This window comes from Entelurus aequoreus, linkage group LG05 (genome assembly GCF_033978785.1).
Source record: "Entelurus aequoreus isolate RoL-2023_Sb linkage group LG05, RoL_Eaeq_v1.1, whole genome shotgun sequence".
In the NCBI taxonomy this organism is placed as follows: domain Eukaryota; kingdom Metazoa; phylum Chordata; class Actinopteri; order Syngnathiformes; family Syngnathidae; genus Entelurus; species Entelurus aequoreus.
Window position 1 is genome coordinate 44871939 of NC_084735.1, and position 27963 is coordinate 44899901.

General features: G+C 39.9%; 2 protein-coding genes across 5 annotated transcripts in view; one reads left to right on the forward strand and one right to left on the reverse strand.

Moving 5' to 3' along the window:
• Positions 1-1188: 1188 nt before the first annotated feature.
• On the forward strand, positions 1189-27399 carry adora2b (adenosine A2b receptor). Of its 2 annotated transcripts, XM_062048208.1 has the most exons (3): positions 1189-1311; positions 1372-1804; positions 22945-27399. In XM_062048208.1, the coding sequence occupies exons 2-3, from the start codon at positions 1485-1487 to the stop codon at positions 23639-23641; spliced, it is 1017 nt and encodes a 338-aa protein (XP_061904192.1). In that variant the 5' UTR covers positions 1189-1311; positions 1372-1484; the 3' UTR covers positions 23642-27399. The 2 variants fall into 2 exon arrangements, with proteins under 2 accessions (XP_061904192.1, XP_061904191.1); XM_062048207.1 differs by having other exon boundaries at positions 1213-1804.
• The window catches only part of zswim7 (zinc finger, SWIM-type containing 7), a 65345-nt gene continuing 52271 nt past the window's right edge, over positions 14890-27963 (reverse strand). The window contains exon 6 of one of the 3 annotated variants that reach the window (XM_062048210.1): positions 14890-15185. The gene's annotated coding sequence lies outside the window, so the exon portion shown is untranslated. The other 2 variants (XM_062048212.1, XM_062048214.1) reach the window with 2 other exon arrangements.

Below are 27963 nucleotides of genomic sequence, written 5' to 3' on the forward strand. Positions count from 1 at the left end.
ACCTTCTACCAACCTCGTCACGTCTGTTGTGTCCTTGAGCAAGACACTTCACCCTTGCTCCTGATGGGTCGTGGTTGCATGGCAGCTCCCACCATCAGTGTGTGAATGGGTGAATGTGGAAATAGTGTCTTAGCGCTTTGAGTACCTTTAATGTAGAGAAGCGCTCAATCATCAATCAATCAATGTTCATTTATATAGCCCTAAATCACAAGTGTCTCAAAGGGCTGCACAAGCCACAACGACATCCTCGGTACAGAGCCCACATAAGGGCAAGGAAAACTCACCCCAGTGGGACGTCGATGTAAATGACTATGAGAAACCTTGGAGTGGATCGCATATGTGGGTAACCCCCCCACCCCCTCTAGGGGAAACCGAAAGCAATGGATGTCGAGTGGGTCTGACATAATATTGTGAAAGTCCAGTCCATAGTGGATCCAACATAATAGAATCCAGTCCATAGTGGGGCCAGCAGGAAACCGTCCCGAGCGGAGACGGGTCAGCAGCGCAGAGATGTCCCCAACCGATGCACAGGCTAGCGGTCCACCCCGGGTCCCGACTCTGGACAGCCAGCACCTCATCCATGGTCACCGGACCTGTGTAACTCCCCCTCCACAAGGGAGAGGGGCAGAGGAGAAAAGAAAGAAGAAGTATAACCCATTTTAGATATTTAGGGAAAGTAAATTAAAAATGACTTTTACCTTTAACTATGATCATGATCTCTGGTTATGTTAGCCTTGCTGGCCCTGCCGGCACACTTGGTGAAAAAAATGAGAGAACCACAGCTCAAGAATATTGTTGATTTCAGTAGTTTAATTCACAAACTATTTTAAAGATATGCTAACTTTTGTCACGTGTGGGAAAGTACTTACTTTTTTTAGTGATGAGCTAAAAAAACAAAAAAACAACTCATGATTTCTCTGACTTAGATCATTAGTGTGTGTGGAAAATTAGGGAGTCAAACAAGTCCCAAGAGAAAGTGACAAACTATAATTGCTAAGCTGACTAATAATAATAATAATGCCGTCTTTCATCATTTCCTGTGCGTGTGCGCCTGAGCCCAGCATATGGACGTGGCTGCATCTGCGCGTAAATACGCACGGACTCCGTGACGCTTGCTTGGGATTTCCTCTCGTATGTGACAGCTCGTGCGTGTGCGTGTGCGTGAGAGGGTAGTCGTGTTGTGGGCGTGGCTTCGATGTCCTCCCTTTTTCTCTCGTCCCTCCTCTGCTTGAAAAGTGCGCTCAGCGGGGAAAGTTGGGCAGAAAGTCCACAGTGCGTGTCCACGCACAGGCGATGCACACCTTGCCAGAGGTGAGAAAGTGCGTGGAAGCAACATTCCGACGCGTTAATGAGATGAGTTGGCTCCCTCAGATGGCTGCTTTGCCCGCGCCCACTTGTGGAATAAAGTTGGGTCAGAACCAAAAGACTTGGCGCCTCTTCGGTGACTTTTAGGAGCTTCCAGCGCCACGTACACTCCCGCTGACATGAAGACGCTCTACATCGCCATTGAAGTGGCCATCGCGCTCCTCTCCGTGTCCGGCAACGTGCTGGTGTGCTGGGCGGTGGCCATCAACACCACCTTGAAGAACGCCACCAACTACTTCCTGGTGTCTCTGGCCGTGGCGGACATCTTGGTGGGCTGTCTCGCCATCCCCTTCGCCATCACCATCAGCATCGGCATCTGCCTGGACTTCTACGGCTGCCTCTTCCTCGCCTGCTTCGTCCTGGTCCTCACGCAGTCCTCCATCTTCAGTCTCCTCGCCATCGCTATCGACAGATACTTGGCCGTCAAAATCCCGCTAAGGTGAGTTTTTATCCTCCCGAACACCCTTTGTCTTCTTAATTGAGTCAAAGTTGACCTTTGCTCCTTCCCGACTCTTATAACCGACACTTTCATCTAGGAGCTACACTGTAAAAAAAAATAAATCCTATTTTTATGGTTAATTTACTCTAAATTTCTACTGTAATTTTTCTTTTTTTTTTAAAATAGTTTATAAAACTGTAGAATTGAAGACATTATCTTTAAATAAACAATCCCCCTGTTATTTTAAGTAATATGCCAGTAATGACAAACTATGTATATTTCTATTTCTTTTACAGAAAAATACCAAATTAATTATACGTAGCATTTTCTGTCTTCTTAAATTACTTTCAAATTCATGTAAAATTACAGTAATTATATTTCATTAAATATGTAGCTTGTTATATAAAAGTCTATGTCCATACTAACCATCTGTAGAATAAAGGTATTTTTCTGCAGAACTGTTTGCATCGTCACTTTATCTTAACAATTCAGAAAAAAATCTGTAAAATAATGGTATTTTTCTGTGAAACTGCCAGCATTGTCACTTCATTAAAAGTGTTTGATCGTAATAATTTGGAAAAACTCTGTAGAATAAAGGTATTTTTCTGCAGAACTGTTTGCATCATCACTTTATTAAAGGTGGTTGATCTAAATAATTTAGTAAAAATCTGTAAAATTACGATATTTTTCCGCAAAACGTTTCATGAAAATTTCTGTAAATATAATGTTTTGATCATTATTTGGTTTACAATGTTTTACTTTAATTTTATGGTTTTCGTTTGGCAGTCGTAGCTGCCAGTAGATGACCGTTTTTTTACAGAATTTTTTTTACAGTGTACCAGGTCTGTCCACGTCCAAATACCAAATATTAAATAGGGGCATTTTAGCCATTGAATATATATCAAAGTTCCCGCAAGACGTGGACTTAATCCTTTTTCCTTTCAGTGTAGCATTAATACTAGGGGTGCTGAAAACAATTCTCACCTGAATGGCGATTCTCATTTATATGACTTAAAATCGATTCATAATTCCGTCCATCCATCCATTTTCGCGCTGGGGCCTATCTCAGCTGCATTTGGGCGGAAGGCGGGGTACACCCTGGACAAGTCGCCACCTCATCGCAGGGCCAACACAGATAGACAGACAACATTCACACTCACAATTACACTCACTTTCACAATTTAGTGTTGCCAAACAACCTATCCCCAGGTCAGTGGTTCTTAACCTGGGTTCGATCGAACCCTAGGGTTTCGGTGAGTCGGCCTCAGGGGTTCGGTGGAGGTCAAAACACACCCGACTCATCGTGTAAATACAAACTTCTCCCTATCGGTGTATTACGGATACGGCAACAGCTGACTGATTTGCAGGTGTTATAATATGTTGAGTTTATGCACTGTGTTGGTTTTGTTGTTTGAACAAGGTGATGTTCATGCACGGTTCATTTTATGCAATAGTACAAAAACATGGTAACACTTTAGTATGGGGAACATATTCACCATTAATTAGTTGCTTATTAACATGCAAATTAGTAACATATTGGCTCTTAACTAGTCATTAAGTACTTTTTAATGCCTTATTCGGCATGGCCTTATAACCCTAACCCTCCAACCCTGACCAAATAACTCTAAAGTAAGTCTTTATTACTTAGAATATGTTCCCCTAGTGTCCAAGTAACTCTAAATTAAAGGCCTACTGAAATGATTTTTTTTTATTTAAACGGGAATAGCAGATCCATTCTATGTGTCATACTTGATCATTTCGCGATATTGCCATATTTTTGCTGAAAGGATTTAATAGAGAAAATCGACGATAAAGTTCGCAACTTTTGCTCGCTGATAAAAAAAAGCCTTGCCTGTACCGGAAGTAGCGTGACGTCACAGGAGCTAGTATTCCTCACAATTCCACATTGTTTACAATGGAGCGAGAGAGATTCGGACCGAGAAAGTGATGATTACCCCATTAATTTGAGCGAGGATGAAAGATTCGTAGATGAGGAACGTTACAGTGAAGGACTTGAGAGACAGTGATGGACGTATCTTTTTTCGCTCTGACCGTAACTTAGGTACAAGCTGGCTCATTGGATTCCACACTCTCCTTTTTATATTGTGGATCACGGATTTGTATGTTAAACCACCTCGGATACTATATCCTCTTGAAAATGAGAGTCGAGAACGCAAAATGGACGTTCAGTGCCTTTTATCTCCACGACAATACATCGGCGAAATGCTTTAGGACGAGCTAACGTGATAGCATCGTGCTTTAACTGCATATAGAAACAAAAAAATAAACCTCTGACTGGAAGGATAGATAGAAAATCAACAATACTATTAAACCGTGGACATGTAAATACACGGTTAATGCTTTCCAGGCTGGCGAAGGTTAACAATGCTGTGCTAACGACGCCATTGAAGCTAACTTAGCAACTTAGCAACGAGACCTCACAGAGCTATGCTAAAAACATTAGCTCTCCACCTACGCCAGCCAGCCCTCATCTACTCATCAACACCCGTGCTCACCTGCGTTCCAGCGATCGGCAGAAGGACGAAGGACTTCACCCGATGCGTTTGGCGGCCCGGAGACGTAGGAAGTCAAGGTGAGGTCGGCGGCTAGCGCGGCTAGCGCGGCTAGCGCTCCAACAAAGTCCTCCTGGTTGTGTTGCTGTAGTCCGCTGCTAATACACCGATCCCACCTACAACTGTCTTCTTTGCAGCCTTCATTGTTCATTAAACAAATTGCAAAAGATGTCCAAAATACTGTGGAATTATGAAATGAAAACAGAGCTTTTTGTATAGGATTCTACGGGTACCATAACTTCCGTTACTCTGACTTCGTCACGCGCATACGTCATCATACCGCGACATTTCAGCCGGATATTTCCCGGGAAGTTTTAAAAGTCACTTTATAAGTTAACCCGGCCGTATTGGCATGTGTTGCAATGTTAAGATTTCATCATTGATATATAAACTATCAGACTGCGTGGTCGGTAGTAGTAGGTTTCAGTAGGCCTTTAAGTCTTTGTTACTTAGAATATGTTGCCAAAAACATATAACTTTGTCTTGAATTGGAAAAAAAAACCTTTTTATTTTTCACTAAAGAAGGGTTCGGTGAATGCGCATATGAAACTGCTGGGGTTCGGTACCTCCAACAAGGTTAAGAACCACTGCCCCAGGTGCATGTCTTTGGAGGTGGGAGTCACGGGGAGAACATGCAAACTCCACACAGAAAGATCCTGAGCGCAGGATCGAACCCAGGACCTTCGTATTGTGAAGCACACGCACTAACCCCTCTGCCAAAAAAGAATTGGTAATCTTTTTTTAAAACGTATTTTAGGCCATCTCTGGCCGACTTGCTGTGTGTATGAGTAACTGCAACCTGTTTACAAAAGGTTTTATAATTATTTTTATAGCACACAATACCAAGGTCCTGGGTTTAATCCCCGGGCCCGGGTCTTCCTGTGTGGAGTTTGGAGAATATGCTGTATGAAATGATGAGCTTGTGCAATGTTGGCTCTTCTTCAGTTCTCTTTGCAAGAACAACTGAGGAGTTGCAGCAGGCCATGTAGGTAATAGTGCTTGTTGTCACTATCACATTTCTTTATTTATGCATTGGCATGGTCGGGTTTTTTTATTTTTTCCATTTCTTTTCATTTTACTTTAATATTTATATTTGGGGGGCAGCATGGTGGACAGGGGTTAGTGCGTGTGCCCCACAATACAATGGTCCTGGGTTCGATCCTGGGCTCGGGATCTTTCTGTGTGGATTTGGCATGTTCTCCCCGTGACTGTGTGGGTTCCCTCCGGGTACTCCGGCTTCCTCCCACCTCCAAAGACATGCACCTGGGGATAGGTTGATTGGCAACACTAAATTGGCCCTAGTGTGTGAATGTGAGTGTGAATGTTGTCTGTCTATCTGTGTTGGCCCTGCGATGAGGTGGCGACTTGTCCAGGGTGTACCCCGCCTTCCGCCCGAATGCAGCTGAGATAGGCTCTAGCACCCCCCATCCAAATGGATGGGTGGATAATATATTGTGAGAGGCCAGGTATGATTGACACACTTGGTAGACTGTGCTCTCTTTGTACAATGTGAACAAAAAATATTAACAATTAACCAAAATATAATAAACAGGAACCCAAATAGCGAATACGATGACATTGCAGTGGTGAGTAGGGCAAAATAATGATGAAGTGAACATGAGTTGGTAACCTCACAGTGTTTAATTCCAGGGTAGTTTCACAGCAACAGGTCTGACAATCTGTTTCTGTTTAGCGTTCATCAGAGTTGTTGTAAGAGTCACATTCCAATGTTGAAATTAACCCACAAAAAATATTATTACGCTATAAAAAATATATGTATGTGCTGTTTAAATCAGGACGTCTCAGAGGGCTACGTGTGATAAAAGTAATATTTTAATCAGTTTGGTAAAGTAAAAAAGGGGGAATAAAAACAAGCAGTTTTATGGAAAATAGAAATGATCATCTTAATCTGAGTGTGCATGAGTAATTCATTTCAATGGAAAATTGCATTTTTGAAACATGTATTAGTTCATCACAGCATCTCATGAGAGTTCAGTGAAAACCCCAAATGAAGATGGGTGTGGTCAGCATGACTATGCAATACTATTACCATAGTTACACTACACTCTCATGCTGTTTATTTCCGGTTTAGCAGGCATACAAAAGTGTTAGACTGTTAGATGGTCATGCATCATGTTTGTCATTTTTAAATTAGAATTCTCTGAAACACTAATGAGTCAAACTTGTTTAAAATATGCATGGACTTATCAAACACAATTTACCCTGAAAGGCGCATTATGCTCGACTTCTTGATATTTCCAGTAAGTGAAGAAAACTGACGGTCACACTGGTGTGAATGTTTTCAGCATCTCTTGTTGTTTCTTTTACTGGATGCTTTTTTGAAAGCAACACAGCGCTCACTGCAGCTTCCTTTGCCACTGAGTTGTTGCACGCTGCAGGGAGCATTGAAGCTGGGAACTGCTGTCATTCCCATTAGCCTCAAACTTCGACAAGAAAGGACATTTCGAGTCGTGTTAGGGAGGATAGTCATCTGGCGCCAAATAAAAGAATATAGAAGATAAATCACACAAGTAATCCAGGCACGGGGCGTCTGATATTTATTTGTTATTGTGAAACATTTCAATACATTTGAGCATAGAAGTGAAGAAGAATGTACAAAAGCTTTACATTTTCATCCATACCACCTACATATTGTAGACAGTTTAAAGGCACACTAAAGCATAGAAATGTAAAAATACTTGATATGAAAAAGAACCTATGGTGAGCACAAAAACGCAGGAAATGCAATATTAAAGCAGCGTGGACATAAATTGTACAGTAGATACAGTATATGCTACAGGTCATCCATTGTGTATCAACAGAGAGAAAATACACATATGCCTTTACAATTTTCCTTTTCGGGTTTATCATGAAAGCCTAGTAAAAGTCGGACACACAACCCAAAAAAGCCAAAGTAAACAAACTATTTTAAAAATACACTATCAGTCAAGTGAAATGAGCTGATGCCATACTGTCCAGTTTTGTTTTTACTTTTATTCCACTTTTGGACCACATTCTAATAAAAACTTTAGCTTGAATGTTGAGTTATTTAACCCCAAATTAGTTTTAATTGTAGCTTTCATTGTATTAGAGAGGAGCTGTTGTTTATGTTAACAACCTGTTATTGTTGAGCAGTCAGTCAAGTCCACCATGTTTTTCCTTTTCTAAAAAGTGTCCACTTAAATGGTTTCTCTCCATAAACAATAAAACTGCAGTAGGTTGAAAAAAATCCTTTATTATGGTCACATATTCTTTAAATCTTTAGTTTTGGTTCTGTGGACAACCACCTATGTCAGGGGTGTCCAAAGTGTGGCCGAGGGGCCATTGTAGGCCCGCAGCCAGTTTATTTTTGGCCCTCGACATGTTCTGGAAATGAAAGGAATTTGTTACTAATGTGATATATTTGATTTAACAATTATAACTATTTGCTTTGTCATCTATAATACAAAATTAGCCCTTGGCGATACATTGATATATTCAAGTGTTTTGTTGCAGACAATTTAAAAAATTGAAAATCAATGTTTTTTCTCCTCTTGCGTCGGCATACTTTTTCCCGCCAGGACCTTCCGTGGTCCCCCTTACTTCCTTAGCGGCACACCTAGCAAAACATGGCTCGTGCTAACAAGAGCGAGACGTTTGTTCCGAAGAAAAAAAACTGTTGTCTCTACTTTGGTTTTATGGCAACAGGCGTGGAAGAAATGACTGCACATTGCACAGTTTGTTTGAAAAAAGGCAGCAGCACAACAAACCGAAGCCGGGAAATACAAGTACTTTACGAGGCGAACAAGACCACCAATATCCTTTTACTAATGAAAGCACCAACCAGAACTAAACACAAAAATGAACTTGATATCAATTAGAAAGAGGCGACATTACACACAGCAGACAACACGCACACATACACATTACTGCTACTTACTAGGAAACAAATCAATGATTGAAGTGACAAGCTTCAGCTCCCAATCCAAACAATACCCCCCAGGGTTTCCCCTGAACTGCCACGATACCTGTGGGGTGGGGCGTAGTTATGAGCGTGGTCACCATGATGTCATCGAGTGATTTGCTATGATATGATTTTCTTTAAAAAGGCAAAAAATGTATACATACATTTAAACAAATATGTTATTATGAATTAGTATAAACATGTTTTTTTTAAATCATTTTGCCATATTTTCAATTGTTGCTGCTTTTTGTACATTGTACTTTATTTTTTCAAGTGTTTTCAGACTTAATTACTTTTTTTTTAATCAAAAACGACGAGCAACAAATATAGCATCTTTTCTGGTGTTATAAAATGTATTCGTGTTTAGACGCTCTTAACTTCTGTCCCTCAGTGTCCCTCAAGAAAGAGACTAGCTGCAGCGAGCATGACTTCAACCTTGCTTAGCGCTGTTGCTCGAGTTGGACTTTCTCTTCTTAAAAGCCACCACTGTCCCCTAAATATTTGCACATTTTGTTGATGGCTGTCCGTGGGTATATTTGCAATATATATACAAATTCCGTCCACATTGCACACATGCTAACTAAACTAACACCCTCCCTTCCACACCATACCTCTTCGGATTGTAAATAATCAAATGTAGACACTTTTTCTTATACTTTCTGATCTCTCTCTCTGTGTCCACTACTTGCTGTACATATCCTACCAAGTCAGTCCTACACTGTTTCAATGTCCATTTCTCTGATGATGCAATTGTTGATGACTGAAGTGTTTATACCAACCAAACCTAAACACCCCCCCCCCCCCCCCCCCCCACCTCCCCCTCCATATCCCACACCCCTGATTGTAAATAATTAAATGTATATACTCTGATGATTATCTTGTGTGATGACTGTATTATGATGATAGTATATATCTGTATCATGAATCAACGACCCCGACTTAAATAAGTTGAAAAACTTATTCGGGTGTTACCATTTAGTGGTCAATTGTACGGAATATCAATCAATCAATCAGAGCTTTATTTGTCCATTCTTAACATGTACAAGACACATAAGAACTGAAATTACATTTTCGGCACAATCCCGCTAAGAGCAGACATACGTTACAGGGAGACAAGACGGGACCGCCAACGGATCAGCCACTTAGGCGCTCCTTAAAAAGGTGGGAAAAAGGTGACATTGGGGAAGGGGGGGAAGAGTAAAAAAAATATCAGTCTGAGGCTGGACCCTCAGGAATGGTCCAGACTGAGTCCGAGGAAAAAACCTCACATAGCATGGCACACATAAACATGGTACATGTAATCACAACAACTCGCAACAGAATCATCCAACAGGACTTTGGAGGCCGGCAGCTGCTGTTGAGCGCTACTCAGCCCCCACAACCCCGGAGGAATTAAGCAGTGGTGAAGGCGTTGATTTGGGGAGGGGTGTGTGCGTGCATGTATGCCCAATTAACTTGGGTGAGATGTTGGAATTGTCTTTATGGGCCGAGGCCGGCCCCAAGAGTTCAAGAGTTCAAGAGTCCGACCCAGGTGCTTTTGAAAAAAGGGAAAGGTCAAAAGCGTCCATCTTTGAGGAGTCCTCAGGGGAGTGTTTTCAAACAGCCTGTTCCTCAAGGCCATTCGAGGGAGTCAAATCGTAGATTAAGATGTTGTTTTTTCTTCGAGCAGTCAAAACAATGACATTCCTGCTCTGTATGCTGGCTCTGACAATTCCAATTTATTCTTTCTCTAACTTCATCAAGATGGAATCTACCTTGCGATTCAAATCAGCAATCGCTCCAGTCTGTGATCCCACAGCACGACCCAATCCTTCCATTGCGTTGAACAGCCTGTTGGCCCCTTGAGTGGCTGCCATCGTCTTCCGAATTTGACGATACACCAGAGCAATGCCCAGCCCAATCAGCAAATTCCCTGCGATCACAGCTCCAAATAGGTAGATGTCTTCCACGTCCTCGATGGAAAGGACTGAGAGGCACATGATTCTCCAAGTATTCCAGGAATCTCTCACGTACCCCGCAGCAATGGTTCCATCAGGGCAGCCAGGCTCCCCCGAACCTCTTTTCCTTGTCGAAAAGACTGTGTCAATTGCGTCGAGAGTCCAGTTGATCAAATTCATTTTGATGTTTAGATTTGAGGACAGCTCAAGAAGAGAGGCTTCAAAAAGTTCGGACAAAGACAAGGACACAAGAAAGCAAGCGGGAAGGAGGAGGAGCAGGGAAAAATGCGACCACCCTCACCAAGAGGCAAGACAGAAAATATGTACTTCACTGTGCAATCTACTAATAAAAGTTTCAATCAATCAATCAATCAATGCTGACAACATTCCAGACAGTTACAAAGGCGTGAGTTTTGCTTACATCTGGTATCAATAGCGTGGTTTTTTAGTGATCAAAGTTTTCCGGTGGTCAAGTTTTTGGTACATCACTTGTCAATAGTGCGCAAATAATAGGCTATGTATATATTCATTCATACTGTAACGGCCAGCTAATGTTAAATGTTTTATGTTCGTGTGGTTTGGATTTGATGTCAGTTTTTCCCGTGTTTGCACTAAAAGGTGATTGGCGGAGAATGGGGAAGTATTCTTGTGTGTCCAGGGAAACGCGGACTCACGAGACGAAAGTAAAAAATAGCTTCAGGCTTTGATTTCTTCTGGGGGCTACAATATATTATATTACTTTAATTTGTTTTCAAGTAAAAAAACAACTCATTTTCAAGGTATGGCGGTAATAAAAAAATGCTGTGGCGGCACGCCACAATTAATTACATTACCTGCAACCTCTGTGGACCAGAAGTTATGACGGCCATGGAAGCACTTTATATCTCTTTATTAACCAGAAGTAACACAATCCAGTGAAAAGATTCAACAGAGCTGCTTTAACTACCAACAAACTACCACTGGTACGCTAACAAACACAATTGAGCTAATGCTGCTCTGTCTGGACGCTGACATCACATGTCACTTGGCAACCGGCACTGCCTTTTAAAGGCACACTCAGCTCTAATATGAAATGTCTCAACTGCATAAGTCATTTATATATATTTTTTTATTATTATTATTTTATTTTTTTAGCAAAGCATTACTTACTTTCCCTAGTAATTCCATAAGTAATTAAATTAAGTTTTGGCAGAGTAACTATAATAAATTACTTTTTCAAATACATTTTCCAAACACTGATGATGATACCATGTATGATAAAAAGGAGCAGTGGAAAAAAACACTAAAATAGTCGCTCTGCATACTGCTAAGATATGTGAATGAAAAAGCCTTGACTTACTGAAACTATAATCTTTTTCAATGTTTTACTTGATTATTTATTTGCATACAATACACAATGCTGCATTTCATTTATAGAAGTTTTGTATTCAAGACAGAAGTTTTAATGTTTTCACTTTATTAATTTCAATGTTGAAGATTTATTTGCATGCAATGTGCAATGTTACATTTTTGTTAACAGAAGTATTTTCTTCAAGACAAAAGTATTGCTTCTCAGAGGAAGCTCTTAATTTAGTTCTTTGAAAATGATTTCAAAAGCACAAATTATATTTGGCCAAAAAGAACAACATCATTCATTCGTTTTATTTCTTGTTTTATAAATTGTTTATTCATTTATAACATTTTAATATTTTTAGATGATATACTTTGCACTTCAGTTTAAGGTATATTTTACTGTTGTATTTTTTCATCCTTCCGTGTTACAATGTAAATGTGACACTGTATTTCTTGGGGGTTGTTTTTAAATGTGATATATAAATGAATCAACTTAAAATTAGAATGTTGCTTGGACTAAGATGCAGTGTATGCAGTGTCATTTCAAACTCCTAGTTTTTGATCAAATAAAATCAAAAAAATGATTTGGAATCATCTCCGTCATTTTTTTCAATGTTTTTTAAAAAAAAAAAGTGGGGTAAATAATCATAAATCGAATTTCTTGTAAAAAAATCTAATATTTTATTTTTAGGCCATATCGCCCAGACCTACACAAAATATATATACATTTTTTTTTTCAAATAGCTTAGCATATATACTGATGTATATTGAATTGGCTTTAGCATCTTTAATGTACAAAGTGGCCCACAGCATTATTTCATTGCTCAGTATTTTGCACTCAGTGAAAAAAGTTTGAACACTCCTGTCTTATGTGGACATCAGTCAGCCAGTCCATGGGGGTTGTCGAGATAACAGACTAGCCCCCTGTTTGCTCCATGACTCCCATTTTGAGTGGAAAATAGAGACAAGTATTGCATAAATCAGCAGTAATGTCACTATGCTAACCAATGTCTTTAAATGAGTTTGCTTGTGGATGATTTTGTTTGGTTTTATATTGTGTAGTTATATTTATATGGTAATTATTATTCTGTGACTGTAAATTGTTTGCTTGTTTTCTTATTGATGCTTTTATTTTTTTCTGTATTGTGTAGTTATAATTATATGCTTTTACTTGTAATTGTATTGAGTTTGTGGACCCCAGGAAGACAAGTGGGTTGTTGTGGCAACCAGCTAATGGGGATCCTTAATGAAAATCAAAAATCAAATCAAATGTGAACTAGGTGAAATTCTAAAGAACTCCAGCTAATGAATGAGAATCAATTATAAAAGTTCCAAGTCTGATATCAATAACACGTTGCTTTGTACAAACACTGCACACAATGCAAAATTGTAAAATGTGTTAGCTCAGTCCACAATTTAGCGGTCACCACGGCAGCAAAGAGATGTTGTTCCCCTGTTCCAACCCAGTTCAACATGTTTGGCAGCAACATATTTAATTGTCTGATCTTTTAAGTGAGGATAGTCGTCTCTAAAATAATAGGTCTGGAATAGCAAAATGATGCTGACGTATCGCACAAGTACAGTATATACAGTATATATATATATATATATATATATATATATATATATATATATATATATATATATATATATATTAGAATAAATGTGTGTATGTGTTGGTCCAGTCAACAGCTATTTGGGGCCTGGATCCACTGTCAGATAATTGTTTTTACAGATGGTAAAAGTGGAAGTAAAAGACCAGAACCAGATGCTTTAAAGCCCCTGGGATGGCAACACACACACACACACACACCCACACACACACCCACACATACACACCAACACTCTAAGGGACATCGTCTTCCCGTTTATTGTCAGGAATATGTTTCCAAAGACATTTCAGCTAAGCTCTTCATGTTTATCGCTCTTTATGTGTTTTAAACATTGATTCCTCACATGTTGGACATGTGAAGATTATTTCTGTTTTTGTAGTCACACGAAGTAGAATTGTCCCCAGTGGGGGGCAAGTGTGGGTAGTGCCCCACCATATCCAGCAGGTGGCACTGTGATAAAAATAGGTACTTTTTTGTTCAGAGTAGTAATATAACTGGAAAGTAAAAAAAAAAATAGTTGTCTCATTGATACAATAAGGAAAAGCTTATCAGAAAATACTTGGCTCTCCATGTATCGCCATAAAGGCCAACATTTAAATACAGTAGCATAGTAGGCCCAAGTATTTATTAAAAACAAAGCATACATTTTATTTTACAAGTATATTTAATATTTTTGGCCACTGAAAACTTACACACAGTTTGAACAGTAACAGTACTTTAATCAAGTGATTATTTGGCGAACAACTAGATGGAGCTGGCATACCACGAGTGGTACATGTACCACAGTTTGAGAATTACTGCTATGTGTGTGTCTGTTTGAGCCACGCAAAGCCTGCATTGCAAAGCTTATGAACAACAGTAAATATATTTTTAAAACATGTAAACATTTAAATATATGCATTTAATATATATAGGCAGCACGTTGTAACAGAGGTTAGTACTGGTGGCTCACAATAAGAAGGTCCTGGGTTCGACCCCCGGGCTCAGGGTCTTTCTGTGTGAAAATGTTCTCCCCGTGACAGCGTGGGTTCCGGCTTCCTCCCACCTCCAAAGACATGCACCTGGGGATAGGTTGATTGGCAACACTAAATTGGCCCTAGTGTTTGAATGTGAGTGTGAATGTTGTCTGTCTATCTGTGTTGGCCCTGCGATGAGGTGGCGACTTGTCCAGGGTGTACTCCGCCTTCCGCCTGAATGCAGTTGGGATAGGCTCCAGCACCCCCCGTGACCCAGAGAGGTACAAGCGGTAGAAAATGAATGGATGAATATATATTTCATTTAAATAAAATGAAAGAAAGAACATAAAGTAGTTAGCAATACAAATGTTAACTGAACAGTTAACATGTGTATTGTTTGAATCTGTGCTTGAGCGTCTGTGTGGTGTTTGTAAGTTCTTCCAGCAGTCGACTCTTTTCTTGTTAAAAGAGGATTTACATAAAACACGGAGCATTGTACAAATATGACAAAGATTGCGTCAATAACTTAGTTATTGATGCAATCTAGCATGACTGGAATGTTCCTGCTTCATGTCCTTTTGTCAACACAATTGATCAATATTATTGATCGCTGGATCACTAACACATACCAGCTGGGATTACAGCACAATAAAGTGAGATAAAAGTGGTTCAGGGTGAAGTGAAGGCTTAACTGCAAATTAAGTCCATACTTCAATGAATTATATGATTGATTATGGGGACAAATTAAGGTTCCATTTATTAAAAAAAACACACTTGAGCTTAAAAGTTTGACATGTTATTTTTCAAACAGCAAATGATTTGTTTGACACTCAATCAACAACAGAGCCCCTGCTGGTTGCAGCCAAGTAGTGAACATCATTTAGCTTCAGTTTATTTAAGACACATTCAATCAACAATTTTATACAATTGACAGAACTCTTACTGATCAATGAACTAATGAAAGTCAACTTTTTATGCACACACACCTGATGTGACGAGTCTGCAGTTTCATGATGCCATACTTCATCTGTGGAAATAATAAGAGACAATTGTGAGATGTCTCTGTCTCGGGTTCCTCTTGGACCACCGTGGAAGGCACAACACTCTCTGATGTGGGTTTTACAATGTTGTAGTATTTCTACTTCACTCTTTTTAAGAAGTTCTTCATAGTTCACTTAGTATTTGTTAAGACTGATGTGCAAAAGTGATACTGAGGGTGCATTATCAAAGTAGTCATCAGGAGAACGGACTTGTCACATAAATGTATACAGGTGTAGTAGTATTAGGTAGAGGTGGGAGTCTTTGGTCACCTCACGATTCCATTACGATTAGTATTCAGGAGCTACGATTGGATTAAAAATCAATTATTGATGCATCTTTAATTTGTATATATTAATGCAGTTTTACATTTCTTTTCGTTTCACTAAATTAGCAATTATCACTTGCAACTTTTAAAAACAGTGCACTTCCCATCACATTTATTAAATGAATGGAAATGAGTGCAAAACTGTGACATAAGTGCCCTATAATAAAGGAGCTGGTCAGATCTCTCAGGGAGGTGGCTCACTGCAGTCAGCCTAATTTTAGAACTGTCTGCATTACTTTAATTACAATAAATAAATCGATTATTGACGTTTACTCGTCGATTTTATAATCAATTATTTCCCCCACCTCTAGTATCAGAAGTAGTACAGCAGCACATCATCCACTTCCTGTACTAAAGTGTGCACAAACATTATTTCATGTTGACTTTTCTCCTTGGTCTATTCCAGATGACCACTGAAGCATGAAAGCTGAATAATTTCTGAATACACTAGAACTGCTTTTACGTCGACGCCCCTAAGACTGGCTGACTCACGTCGACATACGCAGACGATGATCAATCCAAAACTTGAGATTGCTTGCACTTTTAGAGACATACAAATGGGTGAAAATAGAGTATTTTTTAACGCCATTTGTTGACATGGTTTTCCTCCATTTGTACACACTGCGGCATTTTCTTTTTTGACTACCATAACCATATAGTTTTCTTTTAAAAAATTGAGCATTGATTGTGCAAACATGTAGAAATGTAATCATACGTATAGTATATAAACGTACATAGAAGAGAGGACATCCTACAAAAACAATGCAAATTGTTTCATTCAAAACAATGTAAACAAAGCCCACAAGCACCAAAGCAGGAGATTAAGTAAAAGTTAATAAGATGCTATTACAGTGTAAGTGCTAATACACAACATCATCAGAATATTGACAGTAAGGTAAATAATATTGCATGTGAATACTAGTGTATCATAGAGCTGTGGACAATAGTTTTATAACATGCACAAATCACATTTAGTCAATAGTTGGGTTACAATCAGGTGACCTAGAGGCACATTCAGGCACTTCTGGGTTTCAAGCGATGCAATAGAGTCCCGTTAGGCTCCTGTTTATTTATCTGCATCAGTGCAGATTTGGGTGTATTTTGAAATGTTTAGAGGCAATTATAAAAGTGATCATGAATTTTTTTTTTTTTTTTTAAGTAAGGAGTGAATTTATACACTCTTAAAAAAAATGTTTTTTTTAATCATTTAAACCATTTATCATCACTGCTCTCTACGACCTCACTCCATTTGACACTCACGGTATTTAGAGAAGAAAATATTGGAGGCACATTATGTCTTTACATCCTAGGGGTCCACAAACTAAGTAAAAATTAATGAAAGACAAAGTTGGACTGATTCGTGCATCGTTAATTAACGCATTTGATTGACATAACGAGTGCCATGTTGTTGTGATCCTGACGCTAATAAGAACAAGTTTAAGTTTGTTTGCAGTTGATTTCCTGCTACAAATATTAGTCTCATCTACAATTCATGTCTGCAGTTTTTTATGGTGTGAAGTATATTTTGTCTCATTATTTAGCTATAGATGTCCCTGTTGTTCAGCATGAATCTTTACTAGCGATATCAAGATATAGTTTATGCTGTTGAACGTATGAGAGATTTATTCATCTAGTTTATTATTACTACTAAGGATGGATTTAGACATAGCGACCACAAAAGAACACAAACTAATGTTATCTATTGTCCTTTCTTGATGTTTAGTTCTGCTCTCAAACACTACGAATATCGTAGAGAATAAACTCGATTGCATCACAGAGAGTTTCTCAAACAAATGTTCAAACAAACATTTAACAAAGTAATCACTGTAGACACGAGCATGTCCGATTGTATTCCACAAGATGATGAAAGTGATATTTTAGGAGCCATTTCCTTCGATACACTTTTGTTTTTTCCTGACTTTACTACCTTTATGAGCCACTCCTCTTTCCTATCTCTCTATATGAACAACTGGAACACCCAAGAACAGAACAGCAATACAGCATTTTCTGCTCAAACTCTACACTCCCTCTCACTTGTTTTAATGCTATGCTCAATCTGCTTGACCATCGTGTGAGTTAAGCTGCGAAGAAGAAAACCGGATGTGACGTCATGTGCTACCCTCCTATTGTTAAATGTGTTCACAAAATACTCGTACACAAACTGAAATCTTTAGATTTTTTTAAATAACTAAAATAATTACACCCACTGTGGGAAAGCCCATTATTTTTGCATGTTTTGTGTTTCATATGCTTCGCGTTCTGGTGTCCAACTCTATTCAGCGGCCCTTGAATGCACCATAAAAACAACTTGTCACATTCCTCCGAGTATTAGATTATCACTCCGTGCTAAGAGAGCACAGCTTGTAGGTTTAATGTGCACGATTAAATATCTTAGTTGCTCAGAAAGTAATGTGTTTACATAAGTTGGGGTATGTCGTTTCTTAATGGGGAAAGACGCTAATGTTTCTTGTTTTCATGTTAGCATTTAAGCTAGCGCTAGTCAGTTCGTGACTTTATCAAAGTGCAGTTATCAATCACAGCTTTTCGATAATTTTAATTTAAAGCGGTAAAACTATCCGCAGTTATCAATAATACTTCTGATCATTACGTCCCTAGTTGGGTGACATAAACGGGTTGTCGACTTAAGCGAGTTCCACTGTATTCATATACAAGAATGAGTACACCTATGGTGAAAATGAGTCAAAACGTGAAACTTTACTGTGTTGCATTTACTATGATCTTTTTCTGACACCACACCACATGTTGGCGTTGGTACAGACATCCCAGTGCTCGTCATTGTGTCATGTCTGTTAGCATGAAGGCCAAGTGAGCTTGTCCATGTTGTAGAAGCTGCAGAAAGTCAAACCAAATAAAATATTGGGCTAGTCTGTGAGAATTGACAAATGTTCTTGGCCTCAGGGTGGAGATGTATGTTGTATGTTTAGTACAAAAAAAAAAGGATGCCAGTGTGCTGTCGTCATGCCACAACTAATCCAGTCACCAACCTGACTGGACAGCTACTATTTGACTCTTAAAACAGCAAGCCGGGGTCGGGGGGTTGGGGTGATGGCGGGTTTAATGTTTAAGCTTTACTTAGCGAGCAAAGCTGGAGAAGAACAGGTGTGAGGCTCAACATGAGCAGCAGTGTGGTCTATAATTCATTGGCCCTGAGGTGGTGGCTGTGTTGTTGCTGATGGCCACAGGGCAGAGTTCACACGCCACAAATGTCCCGGGAGTCCCAATTGGGCTCATTTACGACAAGAATAATGCTGGAGTGGTGCTAAACTGGGCTAATGATTGAAAGCTTGTCTAAAAGCTAAACTTTATTTACTGCTTCTTTGAACACTTTTTTCACAATTTTGCTTTATCTGGTGTTTCTTTTAATCACACTGTGCAAAAGTCTAGGCCACCGTTGGTTGTTTTAGTGAAACATTGAAGATGTCAAAGTTTAGGGAAAGTTAAAGAAGTCGACCTGTAAAGGCTTTAATGCAGTGGTTCTTAACCTTGTTGGAGGTACCGAACCCCACCAGTTTCATATGCGCATTCACAGAACCCTTCTTTAGTGAAAAATAAAATGTTTAGTTTTTTTCAAATTCAAGACAAAGTTATATGTTTTTGGTAACACTTTAGTATGGGGAACATATTCTAAGTAACAAAGACTTAATTTAGAGTTTTTTGGTCAGGGTTAGAGGGTTAGGGTTATAATTAGGCCATGCCGAATAAGACATTAATAAGTACTTAATAATGACTAGTTAAGAGCCAATATGTTACTAATTTGCATGTTAATAAGCAACTAATTAATAGTGAATATGTTCCCCATACTAAAGTGTTACCATGTTTTTTTACTGGTGCACAAAATGAACCTTGCATGAACATCACCTTGTTCAAACAACAAAACCAACACAGTGCATAAACTCACAACAAATTACACACCTGCAAATCAGTGTGACTTCTGCTGTTGCCGTATCCGTAATACGCAGATAGGGAGAAGTTTTTATTTACACGATGAGTCGGGTGTGTCTTGACCTCCGCCGAACCCCTGAGCCTGACTCACCGAACCCCTAGGGTTCGATCGAACCCAGGTTAAGAACCACTGCTTTAATGCATTTTAGCTTTTTGTGAGTAGTTAATATTGAAGCTGCACATTCATTGGAATAGATTTCCCCTTACGGACATGTAAATCTAATAATCGTATGAGTTATCTTGTTTGCTTTCTAGTTATTGCATTTGTAAAACGGAGAAAAGAAATTGCATGTCAGATGAATTGATTCGTCCAATCGCATTACAGCAATTCCCAGAGGCATGCAAATACGCCCCCTAGTGGCTGTCATTAGCACCAGGACAGCTGGGCCACCTGATTAGATCACTGATTTTCTGTCAATGAGCTAATCTTTAAACTTCTCCTTTCAAAAATCCAATCTTTGGAACCAATCAGTGATCTCGCATAAACCGCTGAAGTGTGTACTTAATAAGTAGGTTTCAAACCCGAACGTTATTGTTGGTCATTAGCACAGGACTGGGATTAGTGTGAAAGTGGTTGTTGGTGCTACGTGTGTGTCCGCATGTGTCTGATTCATTAGCAAGCGCTTGCTGCCTGACGTCACCCCAGGAAACAGGCTCCAGCGATGTTCAGGGGACGGCGCCGACAAGGACACGGCGTTTGTCCCCAGAACTCCTGCTGGGCTAACAAATCTGCTTGATTGGCCTCTTTTGTTTCCACCTGCGAGGAAGCTTCTTAAGTCTGCAGGATGAAATGCAAGAAAACAGGATGGGGCAGACTTGAGTTGGTGTGTAAAATGAGAAGGACACACAATGCAAATGAAGCATCTTCAGGCTATCAATCAATCAATCAATGTTTATTTATATAGCCCTAAATCACAAGTGTCTCAAAGGGCTGCACAAGCCACAACGACATCCACGGTACAGAGCCCACATAAGGGCAAGGAAAAACTCATAACCCCAATGGGATGTCGATGTGAATGCTTGCTTGCTTTGCTTAGGCCTTAGTATTCCCTGAGGAACATAGGCCGCCGACAAAAGCCTTCCATCCATTCCGGTCTTGTGCCCTTCGGTCGAGTTGTTGCCATGACAGCCCCTCAGCCCTCATCTCCTGTTCCGTGCTTCTTCTCCAGGTTGTTCTTGGTCTCCCTCTGTTTCTTTTTCCCTATGGGTTCCATGTTAGTGCCTGTTTGGTGATTGATTTATTGGGTTTTCTGAGTGTGTGGCCTATCCAGCTCCACTTCCTTCTCCTGATTTGCAGTTCCACTGGTTCTTGTGTGGTGAGTTCCCACAAGTTGGCATTGGTGATGGTGTCTGGCCAGTAGACTCCTAGGACCCGACGTAGGCAACGGTTTACGAATGTCTGTAGTTTATTGAGTATGCTATTGGTGGTTTTCCATGTTTCTGATCCGTACAGCAGAATGGATTTGACATTTGAGTTACATATTTTCAGTTTAGTTTTGAGAGAAATGTCGATGTGAATGACTATGAGAAACCTTGGAGAGGACCGCATATGTGGGTGACCCCAGGCTAAATGTGCTTCGTTGTTAAAATAGACGGTCACTATTCCGCTGAGTGTGCAGACTCTGCAAGTCATCTTGGATTTAGTCGGTCAGATTATTGTTTGCTTAACTAAGTACAGTCACAACACTCAACTGTATGAAATGATGAGCTGGTGCAATGTTGGCTCTTCTTCAGTTCTCTTTCCAAGAAAAACTGAGGAGTTGCAGCAGGTCATGTTGGTAATAGTGCTTATTGTCACTATCACATTTCATTATTTATGCATTAGCCTGGTCGGGGTTTGTTTTTTTTCATTTATTTTCGTTTTACTTTAATATTTATATTTGGGGGGCAGCACGGTGGAACAGGGGTTAGTACATGTGCCTCACAATACGAAGGTCCTGGGTTCGATCCTGGGCTCTGGATCTGTCTGTGTGAAGTTTGCATGTTCTCCCCGTGACTGCGTGGGTTCCCTCCGGGTACTCCGGCTTCCTCCCACCTCCAAAGACATGCACCTGGGGATAGGTTGATTGGCAACACTAAATTGGCCCTAGTGTGTGAATGTGAGTGTGAATGTTGTCTGTCTATCTGTGTTGGCCCTGTGATGAGGTGGCGTCTTGTCCAGGGTGCACCGCGCCTTCCGCCCGAATGCAGCTGAGATAGGCTCCAGCACCCCCCGCGACCCCAAAAAGGGACAAGCGGTAGAAAATGGATGGATGGATTTATATTTGGGTTCAAAGTTTCAATCAAAATGGAGCATTATTAACTCTGTAAAGTGTATTGAATTGTTTTACCCAATGTTGTGGCCAGAAATTCTATAAATTAATAAATTAATCAGTCTTTAGGAATTTGACTTTTGTGATTGTGGTCTAAAATGCATAATTTTGCGGCAGTTTTTTTTTTTTTCTTTTTTCAAAAGCTTGTTATTTCACAAATGTGTTAATTCAGTTGGTAAGACAGATTCTGTTCTTGTCTTCAGTCTGACAAAACAAGCAGCTGTTTTTTGTTTCCTATACAGGAGCACACTTATGTCCAGGAAGTGATATGCAGGGTTTCTCAAATAGTGGGTGTAGTGAGTATTTAGGTTGCGAGGGAGATTTCATTATTTGTCTCTACAGGACCAAACATGGTGAGGCTGGGTTTTAGTTTTATGCTCCTAAAATCTGGAATAATCTTCCAGATGTTGTGGAACTGGCCTCAATGTCGGCAATGGTCAAATTCAAGCTGAAAACACTTTTATTCAATTGTGCATGTGACAACTGGAAATGCTGATTTGAATTTGTATTATGATTGCTTTTAAGATTTTCTGCACTTTGAATTGCCTTGTGTAGGAATTGTGGTCTATGAGTAAACTTGCCCCTCTAGTATTCACGTTAGAACGATACACAAGCTAGCAGTTAGGTGGCGCCATTGTTCTTTCTGACCCAACATGCTACAATACTACCCAGTAGAAGTAATAAGTACACAGGCACACGTGTACAGAGCTAAGGGTTGCACAGAGATGGAGACGTTTGTGACAGGGATGAAAAGAAAAAAAAGGAAGGCAGCAAGGAAAACAAGAGAAAGAATTACCAGAATAAAAATAGCCAGAAGTACGACAAGCGATTGACTAACTACAGTAGGAAATGAGGTGTGTCTTTTATGTCATTCTTTGAACGCTGAGACAATTCTGAGAAATTTCAGGGGTTTGCCAAAGTTGTTGACTTAGCATATCCCACGAGATTGGTTGAATTTGCAAAAATTGGAGGAATTTTCTTTTGGATTTGATTTATTTTCTGTGCCAGTGTTAAAATCAGAGAAATGCTGTGTGAAAGATTTGTGTGACTGCAGATCCATTTCCTAAAACGTACGGTGTTCTTCTTCTTCAGATATCCAATGCTGTACCTATTGTGGCTGTAAGCTCATGTGTCTTCTTCTGCAGGTACAAAGAGCTGATGACAGGGAAGAAGGCCAGAAAGATCATTGCTATTTTATGGATCCTGTCCTTTGTCATCGGGCTGGTGCCTTTCTTCGGTTGGAACTTAAAGGACTCGATCTGCGGGAGAGGCAACACCACAGCCGACAACAAAACTGACTTATTACGGAGCTGCAAGCTGAAGTGTTACTTTGAGAGCGTGGTGGACATGGAGTACATGGTCTACTTCAACTTCTTTGTGTGCGTCCTGCTGCCGCTCCTCCTCATGCTGGGCATCTACATGAAGATCTTCATGGTGGCTCAGATGCAGCTAAGGCAGATCGAACTCAAGTGCGTGTCCAACGGGGACAGCCATCACCACAGCCTGCTGCAGCGGGAGATCCGCGCCGCCAAGTCGTTGTCCATCATCGTGGGGCTTTTCGCCATCTGCTGGCTGCCCGTCCACATCCTCAACTGCCTGACGCTCTTCTACCAGAAGCTGCACAAGCCCGAGCTTGTCATGTACGTGGCCATCATTCTGTCCCACGCCAACTCGGCCGTCAACCCCATCATCTACGCCTACCGCATCCAGGACTTCAGGAACACCTTCCGCAAGATCCTGGCCCAGCACATCCTGTGCCGCAAAGAGGAACAGTACCTCAGCTCTAATGGCAGTGGGCGCAACAGAGACCAGATCCGCATGACCACAGACCCTCTGCTATAGTCAGCAGTATTTCCATGTTGTCATGTTTACAGAAGCAGGGGATGAGCTGTGAGGTGTCTTGCTTAACTTTTATATTGCCAAGGACTACTTTTATTGTTGTTGCTATTGTCTTATTTAACACCAACTGGATGAACAAACGTTCTGAATCACTGCAACACTCCTCCTTTTATACTGTCTGCAAATGTTTGTTATTATTTATTACAACGTTGTCTTTGTCAACAACAAACGTCTTGGTGGATTTCAACCAGTACTACTTACCACGTACAATACAAGTACTTCTGTGCTTAGTTTTGACCGTGTTTTCTTTTCTGTACTACAGTGGAAGCCGTCTAAGTCGACGTCCTTTAGAATGGCTGACTGTATGTAACCAAAACTCAAATTAGTACCGTATTTTCTGCACTATAAGGCGCACCTTCAATGAAAAACGTTGTTCATATATAAGGCGCACCGCATTATAAGGCGCATAGAATAGACGCTACAGTAGAGGCTGGGGTTACGTTCTACTTTGATTAGATGGAGGTGCGCTAAAGGGAATGTCAACAAAACAAATAGTGATTGTACTGACACTTCTACTTGCTGCTCTCTGTTCAACAACCCACTGTTCGAGTTTGTCCTCCAACTGTAGCCATCTGGCTTTGTTCCCTCGGAAACTCTGTTAAGTCTTCTTTACTTGGCGCAGGTCATCATGTTGCTTCCTCCACTTCCGCACCGTTGATTCGTTAATGTTAAATTCTCTCGCCGCTGCTCTATTCCCGTGTTCTACTGCGTGACTGATCGCCTTGAGTTTAAACTCTGCGTCGTTAGCGTGTCTCTTAATAGGAGCCATTTTGGGGTCTTTACATAAAGTTTAGGTCTCGCCACTACGGTAGGCAGCCGCCAACTTAATTTCCCCCGTAGAAGAAGAAGCACTTCTTCTTCTACGGTAAGCAGCCATAGAAGGGGGAAAATGAATGGTCTCGTAGTTGCGAGACCTGTTGTGGCTCAATATTGGTCCATATATAAGGCGCACGGGATTATAAGGCGCACTGTCAGCTTTTGAGGAAATTTGAGGTTTTTAGGTGCACCTTATAGTGCGGAAAATACGGTACACACTTTACATTTACCACAGACATAAAGAGAAATGGCGATCATTAAAGATGTTCCTATTGTATACTACAGTAGTACCTCAACTTAAGAGTGCTTTGATATAAAATCTGTCTTTTGACTAATTATGCTGTAAACTGGAATAGTAAATGTCACAGTGCAGAGCCACCCAGAACATCTGGTCTTACTAGCTAGCATTAGTTTGCGATTTCTCTCTCCAAAATTGCCATTCAATTTGCGATTTTAATATTTGATATATAAAAATGCATAACACTGCGAAAATAACGAATGAAGGAAGACATGTTACTTTTAGACTGTCAATCAACAAATTCTTGTCTTAAGCTGCCACACATTAGAACAAAATGCAATAATTTACTTATTTGGCTTTATGCAGACAGACTCTGAGCTTTTGTCTACATCATGCTCTTAAACTGATTAAATAATCAATAAAACCTATACAGTGATTATAAAGTAATGTAATCATAATATACAATAACAATGCAGGTAACTATTTAAGATGATATAAACGTGTATTTTTCATTACTGTAGAATTGTATCATAAACAAAAACATAAGATGGACTCATTTGTGTAAGCAAACAATTTGCTTAAATAAATATTGAACATCTTTAAGTGCATTTTTTTCCCCCAGTTGGAAAAATGAGGTTGGGTTGTCTTTTTGTTTGTTGCCATCACGTGATCGCGGCATCCTCTCTCCTTCGTCTGTGTTAATAGTCGTATATCGCCCGTCCAATATGAGGTTGAAAAATTACCACAACGTGATATTTGGCTTTGAAATCATTTTTTCCCCTCCTACCTTTTCTAACTTAGCGGCACTACTCACTGGCGAGTAGAGAGGCTGTCTGTGCTTCCTGTGTATGTAAAGCTGGCGCCCCACGCTCTGCCCGCCAAGACAAAGATTTCGAATGACTGAAGTGAGGGCTCACTGTGTTCAGTTAATTCTACTGTTAAATAAACGCACTTATGTAATGAGAGCGATGCACAGAATGAGACCTCTTACTCCCTATTAGAAGCGAGAGACAAACAAACGTGAGGCTCCAAAATTCTGATAGACGAACCTGTCTGTCAATCAAATGCAGGTGACGGTTGGACGGGGGCCTCAGCCTCTTTTGGTTACCGGTATTTATTTATTGCATTAGTTAAAACCTCAATGTCAATCGTGCAGCCCTAGCTCAAGATTAATTAACATAACTGTTTGTTAAATCGTGGGAAGGAAGAAAGAGAGTGCAAAGGACAGTACTAAGACAAAGTGGATGACAGTCATTGATTCATATGAAGAAATCAAAAACATGACTTGGCGAAGTCAAATAATAAAAATAGGATGTAAAAAAAAACGTGTTGAACGCTGGCCTAAGCCACAGATACTCGCTGTTCCTTTTTTCTAAACGTTGCACTGAGTTGCAGGACGGGCAGACAATCAGCTCGCTAGTTAGCTAACCATCTAGCTGGCACAGAGCCATCTAGCTGGCTTACTTGTTTTCGCTCTCCGAGCCTCAACGTTGACGGCTGTCCACTTTGCTGCTAATCATATTTGGATGATAACAATCCAAACAGTTAGTTCTGAACCAGTTATAGTTGTAGAGTATTTATTAGTAGCCAGCGAGAAGGTATATTTTTGACGTGACGGATTGTAAACAGAGGTCCCAAGACTGGAAGTATAATACCTGAGGGGGCGTGGCTACAGGATAGAGTTGCCAAATGGGAAACCATTACTGACATCTTTAAATGCATGTTATAGAATTTTACATGACATTTTCAGTGGTCATAATGTTATTAAATGATCTACTAAAAATATGTGGTACATTACATGTGACATGTAAAAAGGCAGCCAAAAGAGGTTGGTAGATGACAATAAACCTAAAGTAAAGTGTAGAAATGCACCCAATTGCAGGAAATGTAGTCTTGATTTTTCTATATTGTCTTTCGGGGTTTGCGTGGCAGCAATTTCTGCGGAGAGAAATGTTGCTCTTTTTTTCTCAAAAGGTGCGCACATCCCTGTACTGAAGCAGAATGAGTTAACGCCAGCTAAGAATGTTGAAAGAATATCTAAATGGTGGACATTTATCCATGAAAATATGAAAAAGCTGCTGATGGTGTGGTTGATGGAGAAGCAACATGAAGGAGATACCGTAGAAGTCCTCTCTCCAAGGTAAATGTTGTACATTATTCTTACATTAGTTCATACAACTACTGTAGTTGTTAGTTGTATTCTATTGTATTGTTTTTATACAATATTTATTATCTGGATGTTTGTTTTTCTTTTTAAAAGGCATGTTACATGTTAGAATAATTCTGTTTTTGGGGAGATAAGTACCAATTGAAACAATTTCTATTCATTTCAGCTCTGTTACAGAACCCATTAAGCTCGTATGCTGAGATACTACTGTATTATACTTTTTTAACAAAGCGACTGCGCTAATTTCACTGCATGTAATGACCACAATCACAATAAAGCCCACGTAGGTATGCAAATCTTAACTCAAATGTGTGCAATTTGTCAGTTTCTATGGTAAGATCCAGGTTACGACTACCATGCTTTTATTTTAAAGCTTACTTTGAACTGAACATGAAATCACTGCATTCACATTCTATTGCTCTGTAACTACTTGTAGACAGTAGTTGGACTGCTTAGTGATCATGATGAAGTTGACAATACCAAATTGCCAACATAAACTGACCTATTTTTCACAGCAAAGACCGCTTTCGGTCTCAAATCTTATGTTGCACTTTTTAATAATAATAATTAGAACGTGGTGGACCAAGACTTGATGTCTTAAGCTTAAAGCTAATGCCATTTAGCTGTCATATGTCATCATATGTCAATAGTGAAGCCTTAAAGGGGAACTGCACTTTTTGGGAATTTTGCTTATTGTTCACAATCATTATGAAAGACATGTTGACGGATGGATTTTTTATGCATTCTAAATATTAAATGAATGTGATCAAAAGTCTGCTTACAATGGAGCCTATGGGAGCCGCCCTATTCTGCCTATGAAGTGCTTAAAAAAACATCCAAACACCTCCATTAAGGCTTTATATGGTACACGATGTAAGTATACTGTATTTGTAATGTAACATTTACAATATATAATATCTACGTATGTTGATAATTTTTAGAATGCGCGGCGCAATAATTTAAAAAACGAATCTCAACGTTTGCTTTTTTTTAACATCACTGATTACTACTCACTGCAGACTTCATGAGAGTCAACAAACATAA